Source organism: Protopterus annectens, chromosome 1.part2, assembly GCF_019279795.1.
Source record: "Protopterus annectens isolate FY-2018-M chromosome 1.part2, PAN1.0, whole genome shotgun sequence".
NCBI classification, from domain to species: Eukaryota; Metazoa; Chordata; order Ceratodontiformes; family Protopteridae; genus Protopterus; species Protopterus annectens.
The window spans coordinates 1,236,600,227-1,236,627,456 of NC_056727.1; the positions used below are offsets into that span (position 1 = coordinate 1,236,600,227).

General features: G+C 45.7%; 1 protein-coding gene across 3 annotated transcripts in view; it reads right to left on the reverse strand.

Annotated features, from left to right (window-relative positions):
* The window catches only part of EYA3 (EYA transcriptional coactivator and phosphatase 3), a 1,396,180-nt gene that overhangs the window by 717,769 nt on the left and 651,181 nt on the right, over positions 1-27,230 (reverse strand). For all 3 annotated transcript variants that reach the window (XM_044060112.1, XM_044060111.1, XM_044060110.1), the window contains one exon: positions 19,709-19,791. In XM_044060112.1, the coding sequence (XP_043916047.1) occupies positions 19,709-19,791 (83 nt within the window). The remainder of the gene's footprint in view (positions 1-19,708; positions 19,792-27,230) is intronic.

Genomic DNA, 27,230 nt, shown 5'->3' on the forward strand with positions numbered 1-27,230 from the left:
AATGTTAGTTTGGATAGGTTCCACTGGAAGGTATGGAACGACCCAAGATTCTGTATTTATCTTACCCAAACACCAGTTGAGGCCTTCTGGGAAGAAGCCAGAGAAGCTGTATGCTAGACTATAGTGAACTTTATAATACAGAGTTCTCTGAAAGAAACAGTCTTATCCAGTGGTGAGCTGCAAGGACAGCTCATTCATTGTAACTGCACACCTCAGAGACAAGAATCTCTGTATCCTCAGATTCTCTTTCTCAGCAAAATAAGGTGGAAGAAAAAGTTCTCAACTTCAACTTCAGCAGCCAGATGTTTAAACTCAGCTGGCATATGAAGGACAAGTATGAACATGGAATTAAACTCATGGAGAGTACATGTCAGAGTTGGTGTTTTGTCAACCCAGAGAAACTCTGCTACCTGTGCTAGAGTGTGTCTAGGGACAAGTTCAGCAGATATCAAAACCCTGCACAAACATTCAATGTCTGGGCATTTCCACTGGGCCTAAACAGTGCAGATAGACTAAGCGGAGTCTTCTCATTCATAGGGAGTGAGCTTGGGGAGACCTAAAGACAGACTTTACAATTAAGAGCCAAAAAAGGCTTTAATTAAGAGAATTTAAGGGACCACTATGCGAGAAGGCTGGGTACAGCCATGTTACGGATGTTCAAAACCACAAAGCACCACACCCAAGGGTGGCTGCTACAGGGGGTGCAAGCCTGACCTCTTGTTACTTGAGGAGGACTTTTGTTTTAAGAGGAATGTATGGTTGCTATGAGAGTGCACTTACCAAAAGAAGGTTTTGACTATGATCTCTGAATCCCATACTACTACTTGTCAGTCGAGTAATTACCCAGGGTTACTAAAAAGACCCTCCACTGGCCTTTTTACTGGGCAAACTCCACAGCCACAGTATTCAAGGAGATGACGCAGGTTTCAAGAATTTCTCCTCACTTCCAGCAACTGACACAGATGAAGCTCTAGAATCTGTTACAATGTTTTAAGTTGGACATCTTTACAAAACAGTAAAAAAAAACTGCCTGTGCAGGTCCTATCTAGTGATAACAGAATATTTGGAAGAATTAGCACTTAAAAAGTACAGGTTTGTACCTACCATAAATGTAGATGTCCGATAGGTATGCATCTGCAGTCATCACATATGGGTTGTCCTGCCTCAGGCAGCCCTTTGGTCGGCCGGATTCCAAAGTCTGGGTCCGGCGTCGGCTGATGTCGCCCTTTCCCCGACGTCAGAGCACCTGGGGTATAGAAGAGTCAGCCGACGCCATCTTCCTCAGTTTTTCTTGCCCCAGATGCCAGGTGCCCTCTAAGGAAGGCTAAATTTGGAGAAATGCAAAATATTCCAAACATGCACAGTAATAAAAAACAAATACACCATAATAGATAACCCCAGCTAGCTATAAGAGGGAGTATTACCCAAGAAATACCACAGAGGGGAAGGAGGGAGGGAAAACCTGACTGCAGATGCATACCTATCGGACATATACATTTATGGTAGGTACAAAACTGTACTATGTCCTTCAAGGATGCATCTGCAGTCATCACATATGGGTAGAATACCATAGCCAATCTGGGGGTGGGAGGATCTATGTAAAGGATGGTGTAGCTAAAATGCCCTGCAGGACTGCTGTAGCAAAGCCTGCTCTGGATCTGGAATATAAAGGTAAATTGTAATGCTTGGAAAATGTATGCACGGAGCTCCATGTAGCAGCTTCTAAAATGTCCTTGGTAGCCACCCCTCTTAAGAAGGCTGTGGAGGTGGCTGTGGCTCTCGTGGAATGAGGTCTAATGTTAGCTGGCACAGTTTTTCCATGAAAGGAGTAACAAAAACGAATGCAATTCCCTATCCATTTTGAGATTGTCTGTTTGGAAATTGCTTTTCCTTGTGCACTAGCAGCATATGCTACAAACAGCTGGTCAGTTTTTCTGTAACTTTTAGTTCTGTCCAAGTTGTAGTGCAACTATCTGTGTATGTCCAGGGTGTGCAGAAGTTTCTCCCCTTTGTTTTGTGGATTCGGAAAGAAGGTAGGCAAATGAATAGCTTGGTTTAATGAGACCCTGGATACCACCTTTGGCATAAATGTAGGATTGGTTCTCAATGAGACTCTGTCCTGATGAAAAATAGTAAATGGCTGTACTGCCATGAGGGCCTGTAACTCAGATACTCTTCTTGCTGAGGTTATGGCCAGAAGGAAGGCAGTCTTCCAAGACAAGAACTGTAGCTCTGCAGATGCTGCTGGTTCAAAGGGAGGCAGCGTTAGTTTTTCCAACACGAAGTTAAGGTCCCAAGTAGGCAGTGGTGGTGTCCTTGGAGGCTTGATGTTTTTAATCCCTTTTAGAAACTGCCTCAGGAGAGGATGTGAGAAGACAGGTGGATCAGTATTGCACTCTGCTGAAATTGCTGAAGCATGAATTTTAATGGAAGAGTACGACAGACCATTGTGGAACATTTCTGCCAAGTATTCCAGGATACGTGCCATGTTCATCACTGTCACATCTAGGCCCTTTGTGGTGTTCCAAATGAGAAATATTTTCCATTTTGCTGAATATGCCCTTCTTGTGGAAGGCCGGTGAGCTTCCATGATAATATCCTTCACTCTCTGGGATAGCCTATCCTGAGGAGGAATCAAGGTATTTTCCAGGCTGTTAGTTGCAAGGTTTTCAGGTTGGAATGCAGAGTTTTGTAACTGTGCTGTGTCAGGAGCAGTGGCCATTGAGGAAGAGGCCATTGTTTCGTGCGTGACATGCTCTTTAACAGTGGGTACCAGTGCTGTCTTGGCCAGTCCGGAGCTATCAGAATCACTTTTGGCTGCTCTGTCCTGATCTTCAGAAAGACCTTGGTCATTAATGGGAGAGGTGGAAATGCATACACTGTTAGAGTTCTCCAGCTGAAAGAGAGGGCGTCCACTTTCCATGCTTGTGGGTGGTATGTCCTTGAGCAGAATTTCTTCAGCCGATGATTGTGGGGGGAGGCAAAAAGATCCATGTCCGGCCTGCCCCATGATTGTGTTATCTGTAGAAAGATGTCTGGGTGCAGCATCCATTCGTGTGCATCCATGATATTTCTGCTTAAGCTGTCCGCCAGTATATTGTCTTTCCCTGGCACAAATTGAGATTGCAGCTCTATGTTGAGTTTCAAGGAAAGTTCCCATAGAGTCACTGCCAGTCTGCAAAGAGGATATGAATGGGTGCCTCCTTGCTTGTTTATGTACCACATAACTGTGGTGTTGTCTGTCCTTATTAGTAGGTGGCCTTGATGCAGAAAAGGTCTGAAGGCTTCGACTGCATCAGACGTTCCTTGTGGTTTATGTGCATGCGTAGCTCTTTTTGTGACCATAGACCTTGAATACATCTGCCCTCCATGTGCGCTCCCCATCCGTGGTCTGAAGCATCCGTTGTAATTGTTTGGCTGGCTAATGGTTTGCTGAAGGGCAGACCCCTTTTTGACTGGCTTGCTTGAGCCCACCACAAAAATTCCCTTCAAAGTTTCCAAGCTGTGACTATGCTGAGACCATAAACTCCTTGGGTACCATTGTAGTTTCCTCATATGCAGCCTTGCTTGTAGAATCAGAAGGATGCAAGAAGCCATGTAACCCAGGGCCTGCAGGATTTCCCTTGCAGTCAGCGGAGTTTTTCTTGTCAGACTTTTGAAGTAATCTGGTAGTTGACTTTGTTTTTCTTCTGTGAGGAAAGCCATTTGGGTGGTTGTATCTAGATTCGCACCCAGAAAGGTTATTCTTTGGAATGGAACAAGTCTTGATTTGTGAATGTTGACTGTATATCCCAGGGCCTGAAGTAGGTGAATGGCGTAATTCAAATGTTTTACCAAAGTTTGTTGGCTATCCGCTTGTATAAGGCAGTCGTCCAGATATGGGTATATTTGAATCCCCTGAAGTCTGCAGTGTGCAATTACTGATGCCAGGCATTTCATGAATACTCTGGGAGCAGTAGATAAGCCAAAGGGCAATGCTGAGAATTGATAATGCTCTGAACCTGCAAGAAATCTGAGGTGTCTTCTGCAACTTTGTCTGATAGGGACATGCAGGTATGCCTCCTTGAGGTCTAGAGTTACCAGCCAAGACCCCTTGCCCAGCATGGGAAGGAGCTGCTGTAGAGTCAGCATTTTGAACTTTGGTACAATGAGATAAGTATTCAGTGCGGACAAGTCGAGAATAGGCCTCCATTGTTTTTCTTTTCTTGGCACAAGGAAAAGTCTGGAATAAAATCCTTGGCCTTGTTCTGAGAGAGGAACCTTTTCTATAGCTTTCATTTGCATTAAGCTGGAGATTTGTTTCAAAGCCTCTGCCCTTTGATTTGGTGGCAGGTCTGGCATGCCTTTTCTTTTTGGTAATGTGTGAAAATGGAACCTGTATCCTTTGTCTATTATTTGTAGTGTCCATTTGTCCCTTGTAATACTGTGCCAATTTTCTGAGAATAAAGAAAGCTTTCCGCCCAAGGGTGCTTCCAATTGAGCCCTGGTTGGCGGTGTCAAAGTAAAGTCACTGAGCCTGTCCTTGTGCAGCAGTTGTAGGTCCTGCATTACCTCTCTGGTTGGGAGGCTGCCATTGACGCCCTCTGTAGGAGCCTCTAGCTTGCCCTCTACCTCTGGCACGCCTGTTATTGCCTCTCTGAAACCTCTCTGTGCCTGGAAAGGACCAATTTTTGGATGGCCAATTCCTGCTGAATCTTGGTGGTTGGACTTGGAGAAAATCTTTGACAGTTTGTACAGATTTTGCCTTTTCTTCAACTTTCTTTAGGACCTCCTGAGCTGTGGAGCCAAATAACTTTTGCTTTTCCAGTGGAGCATCCAGAAGCTTTGCTTTGACATGGTCTGGCAGAGATTGTTCCTTCAGCCAAGCATGCCTACGTATGACTGCGCCAGTCATAGCTGACCTACATGAAGCTTCCAATGCATCATAACCACATTGCAAGAAATGGTTGCTAACCGGTTGGGAGTTATGTACCAGATCCTGAAGTGATTTGCGATCTAGGGGTTCAGGTGAAGACAGTTTTTTATGCAATTCATCTAACAAATACTCTTGGTACTGTATCATATGAAATTGACAATTCAATGCCCTCATAGAAAGAGTAGCAGAAGTATACACCTTTTTACCCCATCTCTCTAAAGCTCTAGACTCCCTTTCAGAGGGGAGAGGATTTTTAGTAGTGGCAGCTGCAACCCCTTTAGGGCCCTGGGAAATAGTTTCTGGATCAGCACAGTGGGCCTTGTAAAGGTGAAGATGTGAGTCTGGGACCCTGTAGTACCTATCGGGTTTGACAGGAGCCGGAGGAAGAGTATCAGGGGTTGTGCTAGACTCAGAGTACACATCATCAATGACATTTAAAACAGGAGGAATAGCCAAAGGTCTATGCTGAGGCCAATGCAAAAGTCCTTAATCTCTTCCTGGAATCAGAGAATTCCTGGCCCTGCCACTGGAAATGCTCCCTCATAATGTGGAGTGTCTCCCCAAAAGAAAACTCTTCAGGAGGGGAGGCCGAAGGAATAGATTCCTCTGCATCAGAATCCTCGTAGGCCGAAAAAGCCTCCACCTGGTGGTCCGAGAGAGTAGAACCATCTGAGGCCTCATCTGAGGAGTGGGGATCAGAGGGCTCAACCCTGGGCCTTTTGTATGGAGGAGGTTGAGAGCCCCTGTCCGGATGAGGTTGAGAGCCCCTAATTAAGGAGATAAGGTCCTCTGCTAAGCTTAGAATCTGTGAACCTGTAGTGGGTCCCTGAGGGATAACCTTGGGAGGCAAAGCTTTGGATAGTTTAGCAGCTTTAGCCCTAGAGAATGCCTTAATGGACATGGATGCAGGAGGCCTGGCTGCACCACGTGCTGGTGTAGTTTTGTCTAAAGGTATGGTGTCGGAAGGTTCCAGGGCACCAGTTTCTGTAGGGAATTCAGTAACCGATTCAGCCGGGGCCTCCGGGACCAAGGTAGTAGGCTGAGCGGTTTCGGTGGTAGGAAGCACCAAGGACTTGGTTTCAGCAGAGACCGAGACACTCGCGGTAGGCCTGGCCGTGGTTTCAGCTGAAACCGCGGCCTGCGTGTGTCGGTCCTTGTCCTTCCGTTTCTTAATCAAATGTGAAGTCGGAGTCTCCGACGGCATATTGTACGAAAAACTAGCCCCAAAAAACTCCTCTGCAAACTCCGCCCGACGTCTAAGGGTGCGTCGGTTGAAGGAAGCACAGGCTGAGCAGGCCGAGATGTCGTGGTCTGGGCCTAGGCAGGGGAGGCAGTAAGAGTGGAAATCCTTATGAGGTATTTGTTTCCCACAAGTTAAACAACTATTAACTTTATCTGACATCGGCTGAGGCAAGAAAGAGTCCCCAACGGGGTACTTAGCTTTTTGAAGTCTTCGGTAGCTGAATTACAGGAGCTGGCCGACCGGCACTTGCGAACTGCTTCTGCTTCGGGCACCACGCAGCAAGAAAGACTGAGGAAGATGGCGTCGGCTGACTCTTCTATACCCCAGGTGCTCTGACGTCGGGGAAAGGGCGACATCAGCCGACGCCGGACCCAGACTTTGGAATCCGGCCGACCGAAGGGCTGCCTGAGGCAGGACAACCCATATGTGATGACTGCAGATGCATCCTTGAAGGACATCATCAAATGCAGAACTGTTCTAAGATGACAGGATCGAGATCTGAAGTGGCATAAAAGAAAATAAGTAATACAGGATCAGAGCGCTCCCTCCTAGCCCACTGCATATCACAACATGCACAAGCCACAAATGTGCATGCATGCCTCCCAGCAAGTAAAAGGAAAAATTGAAAAATATGCTGAGCTGGAATAAGGAAATCCCAAGATTTACCCAGTGGAAAAGACCTCTGAAGTCACATATGAATGTCTACAAATCCTTGAAGTACTGAGTAGGTATACACAAACTTGCACCATTTATATAAACAGGGTTAAAGGATGAAAAAAAGAGACAATAAAATAACTGGTTAAAGAATGGATGGTTTGTGGCTATTCAGTATGGGCATCTTTCTACAAATGTCAATAAATCATTGCTAGGCATAGAAAAGAGGAAAACTCTACACCAAAGTACAACATTTTCACACAGGCCCCTAAACCCATAACTTCTACTCGGTGAACAATCAAAAGAAGTGCATGCAACATGAGTGTCGGTTAGAGGTCTATTACTGGCTCTCGCCAGAATCTGAATGCAACCACTGCATATGGCCAAACAGGCTTTCCCACCAGGTAGTAGTCACATCAACACCAGACTGCAGCAAAGGATTCAGCAAGTTCAGTTCTGGAGATTAAACATGAAAAGGGCAATAGATGTTTCAACACTTTAATCAGAATGCAAACAAAATGGTACTTGGTCTGTATTACCATAAAGAAATAGAAATGAGAAATAAGTCCTAACCACAACACTCCAACTTCCTCAGAAAATCCAACAAGGAAGGGGAATGGCAGGAGGGAAATGTGTGGAATAATGACATAGGATAACACAGATGCCAAGTTATGGTAAGTACATAACTTTTTATCTGATGTTATCCATGTCATTATTCCTCACAGAAGGATTAGAGTCCCCAGCTACCAAACACCCTGGGAGGCCTCAAAGAAGGACATGTCGAAGCACTATGGAACCAACGGAAGCCCTGTTCCTGGAAACCAAATCCGGCTTGTAATGAGATATAAAGGTGTGAGGATTAGACCAAGTGGCAGCAGCACAAATGTTATCAATAGAGTGTTTGACCATGAATGCTGAGACAGTAGCCACGGACCTAGTAGAATGAGCCCTAATTCTTCCCGTAACTTCAAGATGCCTATTGTCATAGACTGTAAAAATGCAGCTCAAAATCAATTTAGAAATAGTCACTTTGGAAACCAGAAGGCCACGTCTGTTCGGGAAAAAAGCAACAAAGAGCAGATCTGTTTTGCGAAACCCTTTGGTCCTATGTACATAAAATCATAATTCCCTGTGGACATCCAAAGTATGTAGGATGTACTCTCCTTTATTGGAATAATTAGGAAGGAACCCTGGCAATTGAATATATTGGTTTAGATTGGATTCAGATACAACCCTGGGCAAAAAAGAGGGATTCGTCCTAAGACATGCTGTGTCCTTGTGAAAGATCATATACGGAGGAGCAATAGAAAGAGCTTGCAATTCGGAACCCCTCCTTGCTGAAGTTATGGCAACCAGGAAGGCCGTTTTCCATTCCAAGAATTTGAACTCACACAAAAGTACAGTTTTGTACCTACCATAAATGTAGATGTTCGAGTGCTAATACAGCTGCAGTCATAACAGATGGGTTCTCCTGCCGTCAGGCGGGTCCTCGGTCGGCCGAATTCCAAAGTCTAGGTCCGGCGTCGGTTGTCGTCGCCTCTTCCCTGACGTCAGTGCGACAGGGGTATAAAAGAACCAGCCGACGCCATTTTCTTCAGTTTTTCTTGCCCCAGATGTCAGGTGCCCCCAGAAAGAAGGCAATACATAAAATTATGTAATAATGCAATGCAATATAATCAAAGACCAGTAGTTGCAAGCAAATACACCATAAAAGAAGACCCCTAGAGGGGAAGGAGGGAGGGAAACCTGGACTGCAGCTGTATTAGTAATCGAACATCTACATTTATGGTAGGTACAAAACTGTACTATGTTCATCGTGCATACAGCTGCAGTCATAACAGATGGGTAGAATCCCAAAGCTAAGAAAGGAGTGGTAGGCAGTAGGTGGAGCTAGGAGGAGCCAAAATGCCCTGCAAGACTGCAGTGGCAAAGCCTGCTCTAGATTTGGAGTATAATGGTAGGTTGTAGTGCTTGGAGAAGGTATGCACAGAACTCCAAGTGGCTGCTTCTAAAATATCCTTGGTAGGAACTCCTCTGAGGAAGGCTGCAGAGGTGGCTGTGGCCCTGGTCGAATGAGTTCTAATGCCTGTAGGTACAGTTTTGCCATGAAAGGAATAGCAAAAGCGTATGCAGTGGGCTATCCATTTTGAGATTGGATGTTTGGATATTGACTTTCCTTGAGCTCCTACCGCATAGGCCACAAAAAGCTGTTCTGATTTTCTGAAAGGTTTTGTTCTGTCCAAATAATAACGCAGTTGTCTGTGGATGTCCAAGGAATGCAGTAATCTCTCCCCTTTGTTTTGAGGATTAGGATAAAAAGTAGGTAAATGTATGGCCTGATTTAAAGCTACCCTGGATACCACTTTAGGCATAAAGGGCGGGTTGGTACGTAATGAAACTCTGTCCTGATGGAAGATGATAAAAGGCTGGACAGCCATAAGAGCCTGTAGTTCTGAAACTCTACGAGCTGAAGTGATAGCCAGAAGGAAAGCTGTTTTCCAGGACAAATATTGTAAATCTGATGAGGCAGCTGGCTCAAAAGGAGGCAAAGTCAGTTTTTCCAGAATGAAATTAAGATCCCAAGCAGGTATTGGTTGTTTTCTTGGAGGTCTTAAATTAGGGTTGCCACCTTTTCAAATGGCCAAAGTGGGACATTTTTGGTACAAATATCAGATTTTACAGGCTAACACATACCCACGGTCAGTACAAAGGATAGAACTTAACTTTATTGCCTAAATAAAAGCTTATTCTTGTAGCATTTTAGTTGCTTATTCTGTTTCTTGTAACATTTAGGTATTTTAGTTACAGAATAACTGTTTTATGCAAATATTACATAAAATATAGGAAATAATTTTGTCCTAAAATCTCAGGACATTTGCCATTTTTACAATTTTTGGTCAGGACATAACTGCCCAAAGAGGGACTGTCCCTCGCAAAGTGGGACAGGTGGTAACCCTATCTTAAATTCTTAGCCCCTCTGAGGAACTGTCTTAATAGAGGGTGAGAGAATAAAGGTGGATCAGTGTTGTATTCTGCAGAAATGGCTGAGGCATGGATTTTGATGGAGGAGAACGAAAGTCCACTGCTTAGCAGTTCAGCCAAATATTGTAGTATTTGAGGTAAATTCAGTTTTCCAGGATTCTGGCCCTTTTTCTCATTCCAAACACAAAAACGTTTCCATTTTGCAGCATAAGCTTTTCTAGTTGATGGCCTTCTGGCCTCCAAAATGACATCCTGCACCTCCTTGGAGAGCAGGGCCTGCTGCGATGCTAAGGAATCTTCCATGCGGCTAGATTGAGTGTTTTCAGCTGACTGAAGAGTTTTGAAGCTGTGCTGAGTCAGAAGAGGCATTAGAGGCAGGGTCCATGGTGGGGAAAGCGTCAGGCTCCTCAGGAGTGGGTACCAGTGTTGCCTTGGCCAGTCCGGAGCAATGAGTGTCATCTTTGGTCTGTCTGCTCTGGTCTTCAATAGGATTTTGGGCAGCAGAGGAAGAGGTGGGAAGGCATAAACTGTCATTGATGTCCAACTGAAAGAGAGAGCGCCCACTCTCCAGGCCTTTGGATGGAAGATCCTTGAGCAGAATTTTGTCAATTGATGATTTTTGTGGGAGGCAAAGAGATCTATGTCTGGCCTTCCCCATTCTTGGATTATTTCTGTAAAAACGTTTGGATGCAACTTCCATTCGTGTGGATCTGTCATATTCCTGCTTAGGTTGTCTGCCAGCGTGTTTTCCTTGCCTGGCAAGTACTGTGCTTGTAGTTCCATTTGTAAGTCCATGGCCATGTTCCAAAGTGACATGGCTAGTCTGCATAGGGGATAAGAATGTGTTCCACCCTGCTTGTTTATGTACCACATAACTGTGGTGTTGTCTGTTCTTATCAATAGCTGGCCTGGTTGTAGAAGGTCCTTGAAAGCTATAATAGCATTTATCACTGCTAGCATTTCTTTTTGATTGATGTGAAGGTGCTTTTCTTTTTGGGTCCATTTGCCCTGAATGCCCCCCAGGCGTAGTCCGAGGCGTCTGTTGTGATGACTTGATTTGCTTGAGGCTTGCCGAATGGAAGACCTGTGTTTGTTTGGCATGCTTGAGCCCACCACAGAAATTCCTTTTGCAGACATGGAATTAGTGGTATCATTGTTTCCAAACTGTGGCTGTGTTGAGACCATATGTTTTTTAGGTACCATTGTAGTTTTCTCATATGCAGCTTTGCACATGGGATTAGTAAGATGCAAGATGCCATGAATCCCAGAGCCTGCAGGATTTTCCTTGCAGTCAGCCTGGTGCAATTTGCCAGTGTTCTGAAATATTGAATTAGTTGCCCCTGCTTCTCTGGCGTGAGGTAGGCCATCTGGGTGTGTGTCCAAATTGGCACCCAGGAAAATTATCTTCCGAGAGGGTATTAGTCTTGATTTCTCTTTGTTGACTGTGTATCCTAGAGAGTTTAATAACATTATAACATAAGCCAGATGTTTCAGAAGAATGTGCTTGCTGTCCGCTTGGATCAGGCAGTCGTCCAAATAAGGGTATATTTGTATCCCTTGAAGTCTGCAGTAGGCAATTACTGATGCCAGGCATTTCGTGAATACTCTGGGCGCAGTAGATAAACCAAAGGGCAATGCAGAGAATTGATAATGGGTTGAACCTGCAAGAAATCTGAGGTATCTTCTGCAATTTTGTCTGATTGGGACAAGCAGGTATGCCTCCTCGAGGTCCAATGTTACCAGCCAAGACTCCTTGCCCAGCATGGGAAGAAGTTGCTGTAGAGTGAGCATCTTGAATTTTGGTACAAGTAGGAATGTGTTTAGGATGGAAAGATCCAAAATAGGTCTCCAATCTTTTCCCTTCCATGGCACCAGAAATAGCCTGGAATAAAAACCTTGACTTTGTGTGTAGGTACCTCTTGAATAGCTTTCATGTTTATAAGACCTGAAATTTGCTTTTGTGCCTCTGCCCTTTGATTGTGTGGCAGGTTTGGCATGCCTTTCATTTTTGGAAGGGTATGAAAATGGAATTTGTAGCCTCTGTTTATAATGTTCAGGATCCATTTGTCCTTTGTGACAATATGCCAATTTTTTGAGAATAGTGCCAGCTTTCCTCCTAAGGGGGCTGCCATTTGAGACCTGGTTGGCATGCAAAGGGGAAAGTCATTGGTTTTGCTTTCTGAAAGATTGCAAGTTGTCCTCACCTCCTCTTTGTGTAGGAGCTTGCCATTGTCTGCCTCTGTACGAGCCTTGTGTTTGTCCTCTGCCCCTCGGGCGCCTGTATCTGCCTCTTTGGGGTCTGTCTGTGGCAGGAAAGGACCAGTTTTTGAAGGCCAATTTCTACTAAAACGTGGGGGTTGAACCTGCAGAAATTCTTTCACAGTTTGCATTGATTTAGCCTTTTCCACCATTTTCCGTAATACTTCCTCAGCATTTGCCCCAAATAGTACATCCTTTTGCAGAGGGGCGTCTAGTAATTTAGCTTTGACATGATCAGGCAAGGCTTGTTCCTTGAGCCAGGCATGCCTACGTATGACTGAGCCTGTAACAGCAGCTCTACATGAGGCCTCTAGAGCATCAAAACCACATTGTAAGGTATGTTTACCCACTTGTTCTGCACTATGCATCAAATCCTGCAACTCCTTCATGTCTGGTTGTTCAGGTTGTGACATTTTACTTTTCAATTGAGATAACAGAAACTGTTGGTATTTTAGCATATGAAACTGACAGTTTAAGGCCCTCATGGATAAGGTAGCCGAGGTATATACCTTTTTTCCCCACCTTTCTAAGGATCTGGAATCTCTCTCGGAAGGCAATGGGTTTTTGGCAATGGAGGCCTTAACTCCCTTGGGCCCCTGTGAGATGGTTTCTTGGTCAGCAGCATGGCTTTTGTATAGAAATTGGTGTGAGTCAGGAACCCTGTAGTACCTGTCAGGCTTAACTAGAGCTGGAGGAAGAGAGTCCGGGTTAAGGCAGGCCTCCGAGTAAACATCATCTAGGATGTCCAGGACAGGAGGTATAGCCAGAGGCCTGTGCTGGGGTAACAAAAGAAATTCCCTGAGCCTTTTCTTGGAATCTGAATAATCCTGGCCTTCCCAGTGAAAGTGTTCCCTTAAGGTATGCAGAGTTTCACCAAATGAGTAATCCTCAGGGGGGGGGGGGATACAGAAGGAATAGATTCCTCTGCATCAGAGTCTTCAAAAGGGGAGTAAGACTGTTCCTGATAATCAGAGTGCTCTGAAATAATGGAGCCCTGATCAGAGGAGGGGGAATCTTCCTCCACTCTGGGTCTTTTGCCCGGAGGTGGCGGAGAACCTCTGATTAGAGTAATTAAATCCTCAGCCATTTTAAGCATCTGTTTCTTAGGCATGGGGCCTGGAGATGGGCCCTGCATAGTTGGTCTCTTAGGGTGCATGGTAGCTTTAGATTTGGTGAAAGCCTTGATGGAGAAAGAAGATGAAGGTCTGAAGACACCTTGAGTGGAGGTGGACCTATCCACATTCTGTGTTTCAACGCCAAGCGTGGCTTCGGTATCTGTAGTCAGGGTGTGGGCTGAGGAGCCTGCGACCTCGGGTACAGGAGACACCACCAAAGATGTGTCGTCGGTAATCAGGGGCTGCGTAGGTGCCTCGCTGAGAACCGGACCACGTGTAGTCGGCTTTGGCGTGGTGTCGGTAGAGGCCGCGGACCTCGAGTGTCGGTCCTTGTCTTTGCGTTTTTTAGACAAAACCGGAGTTGGAGTATCCGACGACATAGTATAGTTAAATGCTTTCCCAAAATAATGCTGGGCGAACTCTGCCCGACGCTTAATAGTGCGTTTGTTGAAATTAGCACAAAAGCGACAGACCGAGACGTCGTGGTCTGGGCCTAAACAAGGTATACAGAGGGAATGGAAATCCTTATGCGGTATTTGCTTCCCACAAGAAATACAATTATTAACTTTGTCTGACATCGGTCTGAGGCAAGAAAAAGTTTCCCCAACGGGGTACTTAGCTTTTAAGAAGACTTCGGTTCCAATTTTTTTGTAATCTCAGGAGCTGGCCGATCGGCACTTGCGAACTGCTTCTGCTTCGGGCACCGCGCGGCAAGAAAGACTGAAGAAAATGGTGTCGGCTGGTTCTTTTATACCCCTGTCACACTGACGTCAGGGAAGAGGCGACGACAACCGACGCCGGACCTAGACTTTGGAATTCGGCCGACCGAGGACCCGCCTGACGGCAGGAGAACCCATCTGTTATGACTGCAGCTGTATGCACGATGAATATCTGGAAGGTTCAAAAGGACTCTTCATGATTGCAGCACTAAGGTTAAGTCCCAAGGAGGTGAGGGATCCTTAACGGGCGGTCTTAGAAGGAAAACACCTTTCATGAATGCTTTGCAAAGTCTGAAAGAGATCATAGGCTCACTGTTTTCCACAAAATTAGAAATCACTGCCAACTGGAGCTCAACGGTAGAAAAACCTGTCCTGCCTAGTAAAGTAAGGACAAAAACAAAATGATATCTGAAACATAGACAGAAAAAGGATCCAGATTCCTGCTCTTAGCACAGATAGAAAACCTTTTCCATTTACTACTATAAACCTTTCTGGTGGAGGGTTTCTGGGAGGCTAGGATGAAATGCCTGATGGGGGAACGCCAGCCTGAATTGTTTCAAGATCAGTGGAATTGGAGAAACCATGTGATTAGATGACGGGTCCAAAGATTTGGAAGAGGAAGCCCGAAGAAATGGAGATTAGATCCTGAAGGGGATCCAGTACCCAGGAAGGATACGTCAGATGAGACCTGATAAAGGGGAACTACAGTTAATGTGGTTAGAAAGGGGCAAGGAGGATCAGGGATGTCCTCACACACTGCACTTTCTACAAAACCCTGGGAATAAGGAGGACAGGAAGATGAGCATAAAAGGAGATCCAGAGGCCAATCGTGGACTAAAGTATCCCTCGGTGACTCCCCAGATGGGGGGGAATCAGAGCGAAGTACATGGTGCATTTGTGGTTGATTGGGAAAGCAAAGAGGTCACAGCACAGCTGACCCCAGTGGCCAAAAATCTGCTTTGCCACCATGGGATTGAGGAACCACTTGTGAGGATTCAAGATAGATCTGCTGAGTTTGTCAGTCAACACGTTGGAGTCCCTGGGTATATGTGTTGCAAGAAGAAAGATTATGGAGGATATCACCCATTTCCACACTCTCATGGTCTCTCTGCACAACGGGCAAGATCATGTTCCCCTCTGTTTGTTGACATACCAGACCACTGCCATGTTGTCCATCTGAATTCCAACTGTCCCCAAAGGGAGGCAGTCCTGGAAAGCTTGCAACATTAGTAGGACAGCTCTCATCTCTAGGACATTTATGTGCAATTTGGTCTCTACAGGGGACCACATGCCTTGGACAGTTCTTCCCTGGAAATGCTCCCACCCCCCCACCCCAACAGGGAAGTGTCCATGGTCACAGCGGCCTTGAGCAGAAGAAAAGGGCTGCATAGGATGAAAGCCCAAGATTGAAGCCACCAAAGTTGGTGCCATCTGTACACAGGTATCTGTTTTTTGGACATGTGCACGGGTTGACACAGAGTGGACCACTGGACTGCTAAGGTCCACTGTAAAACCCGCATGTGATACCTTGCTAGAGAAACAAGCTGAATGGCTGCAGCCATGGATCCTAGGGTCCAAAGAATCAAGTGAACCAGAGGATGTGAAAGATCTAAAATTTGCATGACTTGCTCCTGGATCAACTGAACTCTGCATAGAGGCAATGCTGCAATGTCTGAAATGGAGTCTAGCTGGACTCCTATGAACTCCAACGTCTGCATGGGGACCAAGATTCAACTTCGAAAGATTGATGGTAATCCCAAACTGACTGAGCAGGAGAAGGACATAATGGATGGCTTGTGACAGTTGATGCCTTGAGAGTGCTGTGAGGAGCAAATCGTCGAGGTATGGAAATACTCGAAATCCCTGAAGCTGCAGGTGAGCCGCTACCAATGATATTAATTTGGTAAACACCCAGGGTGGCTGCGTTAAGTCCAAAGGGTAGGGCTCTGAACTGGTAATGATCGGCCCCTAACCGGAAGCGAAGATATCTCCTGAAGCACCTGTCTATCTTGATGTGATAGTAACCATCCTGGAGATCCATGGAGCATATCCAGTCGGCCTTGCATAACAGACAGAATGGACTGAACAATGACCATCCAGAACTTGGACTTTTTGACCGATAGATTCAACTTGTTCAGGTCCAAAATAGGATGCAGATCCCCAGTCTTTTTTGGCATTAAAAAGAAGCGAGAGTAAGTTCCCGATCCTCTTTGTCCTGCTGGGACCTATTGGATGGGTCTTTTGAAGTTGAATTTCCTTGAAAGCCAACTCCCTCTGATGTGGTGGAACATCGGGGAGGTATCGTCATATAGGAGGGAGTTCTGAAAAGGGAATGAAATAACCCCTGGAAATGATGTTTAACACCCACTGATCAGAGGTAATGTTTGTCCAGGCTAGTGGGTGAAAGGAAATACGACCCCTGACTGCCTCAGGAGAGCTGAAAGGACTGCTCAGAGAAAGGGTCCTTGGAGCCCTGATTTCGCAGTGCTCCCCTGCCTCTAGGGTGGTGTCTCCCACCAAATTCTCTCTCCCTGCCTCTGGTAGAGCAATCATCAGGAGTGTCCTGGGAGAAAGACTGCGACTTCCAGAGCCACATCTTCCTAGTTCCTCATTGGGTCTTGGAGGAAGACCTCTGAGGAACAGAAAACTTGATCCCGACCGTGGATAAAGTCTTCCCTTCCTGCTCACAACGGGTCAGTGCCCTTCAGAGGGTCCAAAAGGGGTGGACCCATCAAAGGGGGCATTGGTAAAAGATGCTTTGAAGGGTTCCACAAACTCACATAGTCGTAACCAGGTATGCTACCTTATAGCTATGCCAATACCTGCCACTCGAGAGGTAGCTTTTTCAGCACTGGAAATTAACCTCAACAAGGAATTAGTGAGGGGTGTCAGAGTAGAAAGCTTAGGAGACACTTTCTTGAGGTCCTCCACTAGCAATAACTCTGTAAGGGTAGTGGTGAGATCTTTGACTAAGTCCCTTTGGAGGCGGGTAAAGTGTGCCAAGTAATTAAATGCCCTCAGTCCAAAGGAAGCTGAGGCACACATACCCTTCCCATGCCAGTCTATCGCCCGGGACGCCCTGTTCGAGGGGTGGACTGTGGAACTCTGCTCTGCCGGCTCCTACTTGGTGGCAGCAGCAACCACAATGGCATTGACTAGAACTCGTTTACTCCAGAAATGGTGGTCCATGGGGGGGGGGGGGGGGGGTGTGGCTAAGGAATTTATTGGCTTGCTTGGGAACTGGTTTTACAGTGTAGGACTCCATCCAGGCCCTGCTGGAGAGACGATCGACCAACTCGTTGGCAGGGAGGGATACCCAGGAAGTAGATGGGCCCATCCCGAATGCCTTCACAGGGGTTGAGGAGACCATCCGCCCTTCTGCTTCAAGATCTCAAGGCTGTCCCCAAAGGAGACATCTTTGGGCAGAGTTCTGGAGGACGTGTCTCCTTCATTGAGGTCTGTGTCCTCTTTGAGAAACTCAGAGGGCGAGTCCAAGTGCCTCCTCTTGCACTTTCTCGTATGATGTACCTCCTCCGTGGGGGCCCCGGGGAGGACCCCATGCGGGGAAGAAACCCCCTGAAGGCTAGAACGGGAGGGCTGACCCTGGACACGATGGGAGGTCTCACCAATCAAGGCAGAGAGGGGCAGGAATGGACCCAGAGGGGTGGGAGATGTAGCTTCAGTCCTGGAGAAGGTCATCTCTACCACCTGGAAGGCTGACTGGCTGGAAGCAGTCTTGTCCCCAACCCTGGAGGGTGAAGTCCCAAGGAGAGGAGGGGTGAGCCCTGATACAGCATCACAGCCCTCTGATATCAGTCTGGAGCTATCAAGAGCGAAGCCTCCAGGGGAAGAGATCAGTCCAAACAACACAGACCCAACCCCTCGCCATGGAGCCAGCACAGACCACTCTGGCACGGGGCCTACTCTGATCCAAGGGCGGGAGAACATAGCAGACCAGGGACCCTGACAAGGTCAAGAAAAAGGGAATACTAGACCTTGCCAGGATCTGACCACAGGTATCCAGGTCCCAAAATTCCAAAGTCTATTGGGTTGGAAGAGGAGAATGGAGAGTTGATATTGGAGAGGCTGCCCTGGCCGGATGGGCTGAAGATGCCAAAAGCCCCAGCTCTATCAGGGCTTTGAGAAAGCTCATCATTCTGTCCATATCAGAAGGGAACAAACTCCTGGATGATCTGGAGGAAGTAGAGGAGTGAACAGATTTGGCTGGAGACCCCAAAGATCAGCTTCGGTGAGCCGGAGTTCAGCTCTGGGGCCTAGAAGTTGACTGGAACAACTGCCTAGAAGAACTAGGCGAGGCTACACCTTCGATAACTATGGGTGGATCTGACAAGCCTTTTGGATCCAACAGCCTAGCAGAAGGAGCAATCAGATCCGATGAACTGGTTGGATCTGAAGATGGTCTAGTCTTGACTGGATCCAAGAAAGCCTTGGAACTAGCAGAAGAACCCAAAGACCTTGGATCCGAAGATCTGAGATCTGAGATGGTCCAGGCTGGAGTCAGATTCGGGGATCTAGGATCCAACAGCCTTGGCTTTTTAGAAGCCACCAGAGGCATGGAAGGGGTCCTCCTCTTGAGGTTAAAAGAGGAAGCCTTAGGGAGAGAAACAAAAGGATCCCCAAGCACCAAACCTTTTAAAAGCAGTTTGTTTTGGTGCTCCACCAAAGCCCTGGGGTTGAATGTGGCACAAATGTCGCATTCAACCTCCAGGTGACGAGCTCCTAAACAATACTGGCACTCCTCGTGCAAGTCGGAATTAGGCATCTTCTGACTGCATGAGGAGCACTTTTTAAAACCACAGGGCTTTTCAGACAATTAAAAGAACAAAGCCCTAACACTAACAGGGGCATTAACAATAAAAAGGGGACCAAACATGGACTAAGGGGGAAACTACAACACACTCATAACTAGCAAATCTAAGGGAGGAGAGGTAAACTACTAACGGTAATTACACTACAGAGGCTAAAGGAACTAAACCTATCAAGACAACCTAAGCTAACAAATCAAGTTAAAGTACTTAACTGAAGCAAGAACCAGATGGATCATGTCTATAGAAAATGTGCAGCAAAGAGATCTGAGGGTTAGAGGACAGCAGGGGATCATGGGAGAGGGAGGAGCTTGAGCCTTTGATCTGTCTGTGCTAAGTTACTGCCTCGTATCCAATGTCGGATTCAAGACCTTTCTGTGAAGCATAATGACATGGATAACATCAGAGGGAGAAGCTTCAGCCTTGGATCAGTCTGTGCTACGTTGTCAGCTTGGATCCGATGTCAGATCCAAGACCTTTCTGTGAGGAATAACGACATGGATAACATCAGATCTACCAAACTCCTTCACCAGCATCAATTCATCCCCAGTTAACATGAGAGGAAATACCAGCCAGCTTAGAAAAATATGCCTCAGCTGTACACCCATACTACATTCCTAATATGATGCTAAAGACTTCGACCTAGTGACATGGTCCTGCCAAAAACATTAACACTTTAAAAGGTCTGGACAGCAAGACAATAAACTTTAGGTTGGTTGACAAGCGGTACAGCTATCTGTTCCTGGCAAATATGCAACGTTTAAACCTATTTACATTAGAACAGCTACATTTACAAGGCACACCTTTGGTCATTTACTAAAAAACTGTACTTGCAGGTAAGACCAAGTTAACAAAACAATAAACAATACTACACTATCAGGATTACAAATGAACACAGTCTTTTCAAACAATAAATCTCACTGCAAACAAAAACACTTGCTTTTTCTGAACAGGTACATTAACTTTTTAAAATAAGAAATTTGATACAAGCTTACCTGGTGAGAAATATTGGTAACTGTTGTATTTGTGATTGTATTTGTTGACACAGAGTAAATTCCACAAGTAGAAAAACTTGTACCTGCAATAACAAATGGCAAACATGAGAAGTTATATTATAAATAACAGTGCAATCAACTTTGAAAAGTAATACAATACCACATCCATGCAGCTCCTTTACCTCTTCAGAGCCTACTGCTGCAGGTGGCCCTTAAACCTGATGCTTACTTAAGCAACTAAATGGGCTCAGAGTTCATTGCATCAGCTGCATGAAAACAGCTCTGATTAACATTTCAGCTGGTCTCCACTAAACTTGACTTCCAAGTCGCACTCAAACCTTGAATTCAAAAATTTACTATTGGGATCATATGGTGGCCACACCAAAGAGACCATGAGCAAAATTTGGCCACAATACGCTGTGTTAATAAGGCATGATATAAAGAGTGGGAGACATTTATGCTCTACAGTATCAGTATTGTTCATAAGAGATGCAACAAATAGAAGAAATAGAAGAGTCCATACTCAAGTAACCAAGATGATGAAAGTACAGTTGTGTACACTTACCATAAATGTAGATGCTCGAGTGTATTCACTGTTGCAGTCATCACATTTGGGTTATCTACTTGCAGTAGCCCCCAGTCGGGTTATCTGCTTGCAGTAGCCCTCTGTCGGGTTATCTGCTTGCAGTAGCCCTCAGTTGGCCTGATTAACTAAGTCTTGGGTCCTGCGTCAGTTGCTGTCCCTTCTTCCGTGACATCAGGTGTATAAAACATGCAGCCGACACCATTACATCAGTTTTTCTTACCCCAGATGTCAGGTGCCCCCATAAAGGGAAGCAATTAAATCTATAAATAAACAAGGTTATACCTCCAACAAAAAAGCAAATACACCAAAAAGCTTTTGAGCATAGTAAAGGAGAGTAGAGGCATAGCCAAAAGAAGTAAGGGGGCTGGAGGGAGGGTAACCAGGACTGCAACAGTGAATACACTCGAACATCTACATTTATGGTAAGTGTACACAACTATACTATGTTCTTCGTGTTTCACTGTTGCAGTCATCACATTTGGGTAGATTCCCAAAGCTAAGGATGGGTGGAGGAATTTAGATAGCATTAGGACCAGCTATAAGGCCCCGCAATACTGCAGTGGCAACACCAGCTCTGGATTTAGAGAAAATTGGCAGATGGTAATGCTTAGTGAAAGTAGGTACAGAACTCCAGGTAGCAGCTTCTAGGATGTCCCTGGTAGGGACGCCTCTGAGAAAGGCTGTAGAGGTAGATGCAGCCCTGGTGAAGTGAGGTCTGATCCCCTGTGGGAGAGGTTTTACATGGTGCTTGCAGCAGAAATGAACGCAATGGCCTATCCATTTGGAAATGGTTTGCTTTGAAATAGCCTTCCCCTCTGCCCCTGCAGCAAATGCCACCAGCAGTTGTTCAGATTTTCTTTGAGGTTTAGTCCTGTCCAAGTAGGATCTAACTTGATAGTGCATATCTAAGGAGTGCAGTACCCCCTCCCCTTTGTTCTGTGGATTACGAAAGAAGGTTAGCAAATGAATTAAGGGCCACACTGGATACCACCTTGGTCATGAAGGAGGGATTGGTCCTGAGGGGCACCCTGTCCACATGAAAGATGATGAAAGGCTCTACTGCCATAAGGGCCTGTAATTCAGATACCCTTCTTGCTGACGTGATTGCTAAAAGGAAAGCTGTTTTCCAAGAAAGGAATTTTAAGTCTGCAACAGCAGCTGGCTCGAAAGGAGGAAGAGTGAGTTTCTCCCATACAAAGTTAAGGTCCCAGCCTGGAGTTGGAGCTCTCCTGGGTGGTTGTAAATTTTTGGCCCCTCTGAGGAACTGCTTGAGCTATGGATGAGAAGAGGGGAGGTTCTGTGTTATAATGAGGTGGTTACTGACTTGAAACTGTAGTTTTATTGGCCACTAGGGGTCATTTCCAAAACTCCTTCATCTTCCTCTCTTAAAACCTAGTTGCCTCGTGGTTTGGGCGTCTTTTCAGGCTTGTTGGCTGTTGGTGAAGCACCCTCCAAGAGGAAAAAACGCTGAGAGAAGAAGGGAGCCACTTTTGAGATTTTAAGTATTTTTTCTCTGTTTATTTGCTAAGTTTTTCTGCATAGCTGCCTAGCTTGAGCATTTGCTGGCTTGTTAAACTTGATTTCTGTATTAGTAGCTGTATTTAGAGCACAACCAAACGCTGTTTGCTGAATTTCCTGTTTGCACTTAATTTTAAATCGTTTTTTTCTTAAAACTTGCATATTTTCTGTCCTTGACCTAGCACTCTTGTGTGGGGTCATTTACTGCACTGTTATAACTTGATATTACTTGTGAACCTCTGCTATCTCTGAAAAAAACAAAAACAAAAAAAAAATCTTGCTTTTTTCCCACTTTTCTGAGAGCTAAAGAAGTTCACTTACAGGCTTGCTGTTCCTGAACTATTTGAAAGTTTCTGTGAGGCCATTTTTGCTTGGGCTAAAGGAAAGTCTCTCTGTTGATCAGTGGCAGTGAATAACATTGAACAGCTTCCCTGCCCCCCGTAGAGGTGGTTACTGACTTGAAACTGTAGTTTTATTGGCCACTAGGGGTCATTTCCAAAACTCCTTCATCTTCCTCTCTTAAAACCTAGTTGCCTCGTGGTTTGGGCGTCTTTTCAGGCTTGTTGGCTGTTGGTGAAGCACCCTCCAAGAGGAAAAAACGCTGAGAGAAGAAGGGAGCCACTTTTGAGATTTTAAGTATTTTTTCTCTGTTTATTTGCTAAGTTTTTCTGCATAGCTGCCTAGCTTGAGCATGTGCTGGCTTGTTAAACTTGATTTCTGTATTAGTAGCTGTATTTAGAGCACAACCAAAAGCTGTTTGCTGAATTTCCTGTTTGCACTTAATTTTAAATCGTTTTTTTCTTAAAACTTGCATATTTTCTGTCCTTGACCTAGCACTCTTGTGTGGGGTCATTTACTGCACTGTTATAACTTGATATTACTTGTGAACCTCTGCTATCTCTGAAAAAAACAAAAAAAAAATCTTGCTTTTTTCCCACTTTTCTGAGAGTTAAAAAAGTTCAGTTACAGGCTTGCTGTTCCTGAACTATTTGAAAGTTTCTGTGAGGCCATTTTTGCTTGGGCTAAAGGAAAGTCTCTCTGTTGATCAGTGGCAGTGAATAACATTGAGCAGCTTCCCTGCCCCCCCCCCGTAGAGGTGGTTACTGACTTGAAACTGTAGTTTTATTGTCCGTTTTGGGTCTATTCCTGCTTCTTTCCAGCCCCTGCTATCAAGCACGCTTTAATGTGCTTTAGCGCGGAGTTGCCACTAGAGCAGCATTGGGCAGCACCGGTTAAACAAGGTTAAACTCTTTCTGGCTCCAGAAAGTCTGTTCTTCAATTTTTCCCTTAGAACTGCTCTGTTAGGAACCTAAACAGTTTACACCTTCACTAAAAAGTGCAGCACTTGTTCCAAATAGCTTTTTCTTCTCAAAAAGCTCAGCACTTGTCTTATAAGCATATCCCTTGTCTTATAAGCATTCTCTTTGCAGGTCAAGCACTCCTATATTATACAAATCTCTCACTAGCAAAACCCCCCAGGAGTGCCCACTTCCCTGCTAAGCCCACTACACTTTTCTGTCTCATACCAACTCATAAATCTTTCTAGCATGTCGAAGGGTCAGATGCTGGCGTCCTCTCCTGCCCAGTTCGTGAATCTGGGAATTCTGAGACAATGTTACAATTGCCTCATGTACACGGACAACCCTCTCCTCCTCCCACGTAACACTAACACTTGCGAGAGATGCAGCTATTTAGCCAAACTGGAGGCTGAGCTCTCTCAACTCAGGACTGGCAAGACCAGGCAGGAGGAGAAGGCAACTACACACACCACAATACCAGTCTCACATAACTCAACCACACCACTGAATCAAACACATAAACACACTAAGATATACTCGGAGGTTCTGAGTAAAAATTTACCTAAACAGCAGAGGCCTCCAAAGCGGACACCCAAGCAACTGCAAACTCAATACACCACACAAACAACACATAAACAACAAAATCAGTGTGCAAAGCAGTCACTGCCCTTAAGGCCAAATACAACACCAAACATACTTGTCATAGGTGACTCCACAGTCAGACACACTGACGTCCCACTCACCAGGCTGAACAAGGAGAAGGTCACGGTAAGCTGCCTACCGGGCGGTAGAATCCGCCACATAACACAAGCACTCAGGTCACACCACGGCAAGTACAAGTATGACACAGTCATTGTCCATGCTGGTGTGAACGACCTAAGACGTACCTCCCTGGACTACATGAAAAAGAGACAGAGGAGCTCTCTGATTATGTAGCCCAGGCAGGTATGACCCTGACCCTGAGCAGTATCCTTCCTTCACCAAGAATGATGCCACAATATAGTGACAAGATGATCAGCTTTAACAACTGGCTTAATTTCTGGTGTCATTCAAAGGGGATCCAGTGCCTGTCTGCCTGGGAAGACATGCTCGACAAGCCACGCTGCTGAGGACGGCTTGCACCTGTCACCCCTGGGATTCCGGATATTGGCTAAGGATCTTGCCATCCCCATAGTGCCTTTTTTAGGCAAGGCTCAAATTCTAAACCTACCACCCTAGAAAACAAAAACGTGAAGAAACTAAGGGTAATGCTGCTCAATGCCAGAAGTCTAAATCTCAAAATGCACGCACTCGAGGCCCTTCTCAGTATGGAGAACATCGATGTCTGTGCTGTGACTGAAACCTGGTTCAAGGCTCCTGAGAGCACCCCGGCACTATCAGGTTTCATCTCATATCATGCGTTCCGGCCCCAAAACCCGGACCACACCACAAAAGGAGGGGGTGTATCCATATTCATCAAGGATACCCACACCTCCAGGTTGGTGGCTACGCATGAAGCATCGGAAACCATCCAGGTGCAATTAACCATAGGTAAAACTGCTCTACAATTTGTAGCATGCTACAGGCCACCCTCTCAAACTCAGGAAACCCACACAGCCTTCCTGAAGACACTGGAGGGTATAAATGTATCACCAAACACCATCATATTGGGTGACTTCAACTACCGAATATAGACTGGGAACATTACTCAAGCCCAAACTTTCTAGCCCAAAGGTTCCTGGAGTTCATAAATTCAAATGCCATGGAACAACTAGTCACCGTCCCCACAAGAGGAGAAAATATACTAGATCTCATCATCACGAACATGGGGACAAAATGCTCCACACCGGAAGTATATCCCTCATTGGTGAGATCAGATCATAAACTAATCTCACTAGAAATCCACATACCACCCACACCACAAACAAAAAGACCACAGTGAAGAACTTCTCTAAAGCAAACTTCACACTACTCAAGACAGGTGTGGTATCCTTCAAGGCCCCGAGCCAATGGAAACCACAACCCAAGCTGCGGAAGCCCTTACAAATGCCTTCTATGAACACCTTCAGGACTGCATGGATCAGGCAATCCCAAATAAAACCAAGACTCTTTCCACCAAGGGCAAACGTCCAGTCTGGTGGACCCCAGCCATAAACAAACTTTACAATAAGAGGAGAAAGCTATTACATGATAGAGCAAAATCCCAAAAAGGGAAGGCATCTTTGATCAGCACTAGCAAGAAACTACGATCCCTCATAAAATCATCCAAGGCCAACTTTGAGAGAAAAATTGCCATAGATTCAAAAGACAATCATAAGGCCTTCTTCAGCTATGTCAGAAACCTGGGTGGAAACTCCCAGATATGCTCAGAATTAGTCCAAAATGATACAAAATCACTGAACCCACAGACATTGCCAACATACTGGCAGACAGGTTCAGCGCAAACTTCACCCCTCTCCCCAAAGGAGAGATAACTATCCCAACTGAGAGTAGCCTCCCAGACATCTCAAATGCGCAGGTGAAAGCTGCTCTCTCTAAAGCTAAAAACACAGCATCAATGGGACCGGATGGGGTCCCCGGCTGTGTGCTACATGAACTCAATGAAGAACTAAACCCGCACATATGGCAGCTGTTTAATCTTAGCCTCACCACAGGATATGTGCCCAAGGAGTGGTGTACAGCAACTGTGGTCCCACTCCACAAAGGCGGTGCCTCTACGGACCCTGGTAATTACCGCCCCATAAGCTTAACAAGCCTGGTCTGCAAAGCTATGGAGAGGATCATAATGGAACTCATAAACAAGGACATAGGGGACTTGCAGACCTTGGACCCAACCCAGTTTGGCTTTGTCAAGGGCAGATCTTGCCTTTTGAACTTGGTCGACTTCTTCGAAACAGTCACCAAGGCCATTAATGAGGGAAAGGCAGTCCATACAGCCTACCTTGACCTTGCAAAAGCTTTCGACACAATACCCCACTCGGGTATTATAGAGAAACTTACCAGCTTAAATGTAAACCCATATGTCACAAGATGGGTTGCAAACTGGCTAAAGGACAGAACCCACAGGGTGAGAGTTGCTGGAGCCATGTCAGACTCCAAGCCGGTTACAAGTGGAGTCCCACAGGGCTCAGTCCTTGGCTCCCTATTGTTCGGCAACTACTTCTCAGAAGTACAGGCAAACATAGGAGGACTATGGCTGACAAAGTTTGCGGATGACTGCAAACTGGGTGCCATAGTGGACAGTACATCGGACACAGACATCCTTCAGAGGGGTCTCACGGAAACTGATAGCTGGTGCCAGAGCCATGGCCTGAAGTTAAACGCAAAAAAGTGTATAGTCATACCCTTCGGGAAAAACAAGGTAACCCCAAGCTACCATATAGGTAGCAACCCACTAAGCACAGAAGAGGTTATCAGGGAACTGGGGACCCAGGTTGACAGTAGCCTCTCGTTTGACGCTCACGTTGCTAAAGTGGTTCGAAAGACCTTCTACATTGCCCATCTGATCATGAAGGGATTCACATCCAGATCAAGTGAGGTCATTGTTCCCCTGTACTCTTCACTTATGAGACCAATGATAGAGTACAATGCCCCATTCGGGATGTATCTCACCAGACACCTGCAGCAATTGGAGAGACCCCAAAAGTTCCTCACCAAAAGTATAAAGGGACTCCAAAACCTGTCACATGCTGCCAGACTGAAGAAACTCCAACTCTATTCAGTTGCATACAGTCTGCTCAGAGGTGACCTGTGCCTGACATACAAGTCCATGACCAACCCGGAATTAATGGACATGCTCCACCTCAAAAAATCCAAATCCACTAGAGCAAGAGACTTAAACCTTAGCACGGATATAAATAGGACGTGCTGGAGGGATAGATTTATCACCCAGAGACTCCCCATGCAGTGGAATAAAATCCCGGTCCATGTGAGGCAGAGCACCTCGCTGGCTCTGTTCAAGAGAAATCTTGACTGGTGGATGGGAGATCATAGGTTTACCCCGGGAATCATCTCTGTGTCACTACTGGACAGAGGCACAACAAACTAATGGGCACAGTATTTCTAACATAAGGGACGGCGTAAGCCACATAACTTTGGGCTAGGCTTATAAATGCCCTAGGGCAGTTAGCCTAGTATAAAC